This window comes from Etheostoma cragini, unplaced genomic scaffold (assembly GCF_013103735.1).
Source record: "Etheostoma cragini isolate CJK2018 unplaced genomic scaffold, CSU_Ecrag_1.0 ScbMSFa_2105, whole genome shotgun sequence".
NCBI classification, from domain to species: Eukaryota; Metazoa; Chordata; class Actinopteri; order Perciformes; family Percidae; genus Etheostoma; species Etheostoma cragini.
In genome coordinates, this window is record NW_023266231.1 from 1 (window position 1) to 2,524 (window position 2,524).

General features: G+C 50.6%; 1 protein-coding gene across 1 annotated transcript; it reads left to right on the forward strand.

The window, feature by feature from the left end:
- The first annotated feature begins 1,525 nt into the window (after positions 1–1,525).
- Positions 1,526–2,406, forward strand: LOC117940282 (zinc finger protein 609). Its single transcript, XM_034865618.1, has one exon. It carries the CDS (start codon positions 1,663–1,665, stop codon positions 2,404–2,406), a length of 744 nt encoding a protein of 247 aa, XP_034721509.1. The 5' UTR covers positions 1,526–1,662.
- Positions 2,407–2,524: the final 118 nt, after the last annotated feature.

Consider the following 2,524-nt stretch of genomic DNA (forward strand, 5'->3'; position numbering starts at 1 on the left):
CTCATTCATGTGTCCTCATTCAAGGAGTCAATGTCAGCGTCAGTGAGCCAATGAGCACGCAGCATGCCTCTGCCTTACTGTAAGACTGCCTGTGATTGGCTGTCTAACGTCGTAGAGACGAGCAGGACGAACGCAGTAGCAGCTGCAACATAAACACAGATTTGTTCCTTTTTGTCTTATTGGCTGAATCCGTCCTCACACACAACCTGGACCATAGTCATAACATCTACGTCTTCCAAATCATCCCCTGTTACATAATGTTCTTATTATTCAGTCAGTTTATAGGTTATGTTGATATTTTGTAATCCTAGTTAATATGTAATCATGATCTACTTCACTGTTCACTTCATCATTACACACAGTCTACCACAGTATCTCATCTTAGCACGGCCATTGCACTTCTATGACGGATTGTTATTTGTATTATGTGTGTGTGTTTGTTGTGTTATGGTTGTCTTGCTACTGGACAACTCACATTTCCTTCAGGATGAATAAAATATCTATCTATCTATCTCTATCTCTCTATCTATCCATAACATTGGTATAAAACAGCGCTAATGAAAAGAATCATTAGTTCCGGCGACCAGAGAAGGCAAAAGTACTCACTTCCTGTACTCAAAGTACAGATGCTTGTGTTAGAAATACTCTGCTTGTACTGATTTAACTTCTTTACTCAAGTAAAAGTGACAAAGTAAAGGCTTGTAAGTGTACTTAATGTATAAAAGTAGCCGCGCGAATGAACTGACAGCTCGCAAATCTTTGAACTTGGAGTCTAATAATAATAATAATAATAATAATAATAATAATGAGTGTAATATGTCAGGATCACAATGGTTTCTTCATGTTTAATCATGTCGCCGTCCACAATACTACGCTAACTCAATTAAATTTTATTTACAGTATCAATTCATAACAAGAGTTATTTCAAGACCCTTTACAGATAGAGGAGGTCTAGACCAGATAGAGCAGGTCTAGACCAGATAGAGCAGGTCTAGACCAGATAGAGCCGGTCTAGACCACACTCGAAGACCCAACAGTTCTAGTAGTTTCCTCCAGACCAGCAACAGGGTGACAGTGGCGAGGAAAAACTTCCTTTTAGGCAGAAACCTCGGACAGACCCAGACCCAGACCCAGACTCTTGGTAGGCGGTGTCTGACGACCGGTTGGGATTAGAATGAAATTTACCGCCAACGTTACCGCTAACGTTACCGCTAACGTTACAGCTAACGTTACCGCTAACGTTGCCGCCATCCAGCCGCAGTGATTTTCCGTCGAGTCGTCCTGCAGCGGCGTGGAAGTACGACGTAGAGTCCCATCCCATTAGTTTCCACTTGAAACTAAACTAACGAGCCAATTATGTAAAATGAGCAGAAAGTACCGATATTCATGTTAGAAATGTTTGTTTAAGTAAAACGTCTCTGAGTACTGAGTACTGTAAAATGTACCTGAGTACAGTCCCAAGGTATTTGTACTCGGTTGCCTCCCTTCCCGGTACCCATGTCCCTGCTGCTGTGTCTGAGCTGTTGTGTGTCCGCTGTGCAGGAGGCGATGTGGGGACCCGGGCGGCGGCGCGGGGCCCAGCCCTGAGGAGGCGTCCTGCGGCTGGGAGGGGCGCGGCCCTCCTCTGGCCCCCCTGCGGCGCTCCGGGACGCTCCTACTAAGATGTCCCTCAGCAGCGGCCCTGCAGGCGGGAAAGGTGTGGACTCCAACGCGGTGGACACGTACGACAGCGGCGATGAGTGGGATATCGGCGTCGGCAATCTGATCATCGACCTGGACGCCGACCTGGAGAAGGACAAGCTAGAGATGTCGAGCAGCAAGGAGGGGGGGGGCATGGCCGCCCCCCCCGGCGCCGTGGCGGCGCTACCGGACAACATAAAGTTCGTCAGTCCTGTAGCCGCCGCGCAGGGCAAAGAGAGCAAATCTAAATCCAAACGGAGTAAAAACTCAAAGGAGAGCGCTAAGACCCCGGTCTCAGACGGGGCCAAGAAGGAGGTTCAGGGCCGGGCCCCCGGGGAGGCGCCGACCCAGAACCTCAACTCGACCCCCACTAAGGGCACGGACAAGTCTAGTAAACCCTCCCGCACCCTCCCCGCTGGGAAAAAGGACAAAGACGGGGCGTCGGGGAAAACCAAGAAGGACAAAATGGAGGTTGTGGCGACGGGAGTGGTCGGCTCTGAGAAGGAGCCGGCGGCCCCCGGCCCCCGCAGCGGGCCCTTCGAGGGCCAACAGAACCCGGAGGGGGCGGCGGCCGAGCAGCTCGGCAACCTGGCGCCGGACCCGGCGGGGATGGGCCAGCCTGTCGCCATGACAACGGAGCAAGAGAAGGTGGACGACGGCGAATGCCGAAATCTGAAGAAAGGGGTCAGCGTGAAGGTAAGAGGAAACGCTCAGGCTCACATTTAGCTTTATTTTCTTTTTCTTTACCTTTATTTTGTTGCTGCGGGGTCTGGTCGCTGCGGCGTGCCTTGCTGAAGGGCACCCGGGCAGGGCACTCTGGGTTTTAGTCGCTCTTCCCTTTTCT

Coding starts and splice junctions, on each gene's coding strand:
- LOC117940282 (XM_034865618.1), top strand. CDS start 1,663: ATGTCCCTCAGCAGCGGCCCTGCAGGCGGGAAAGGTGTGGACTCCAAC.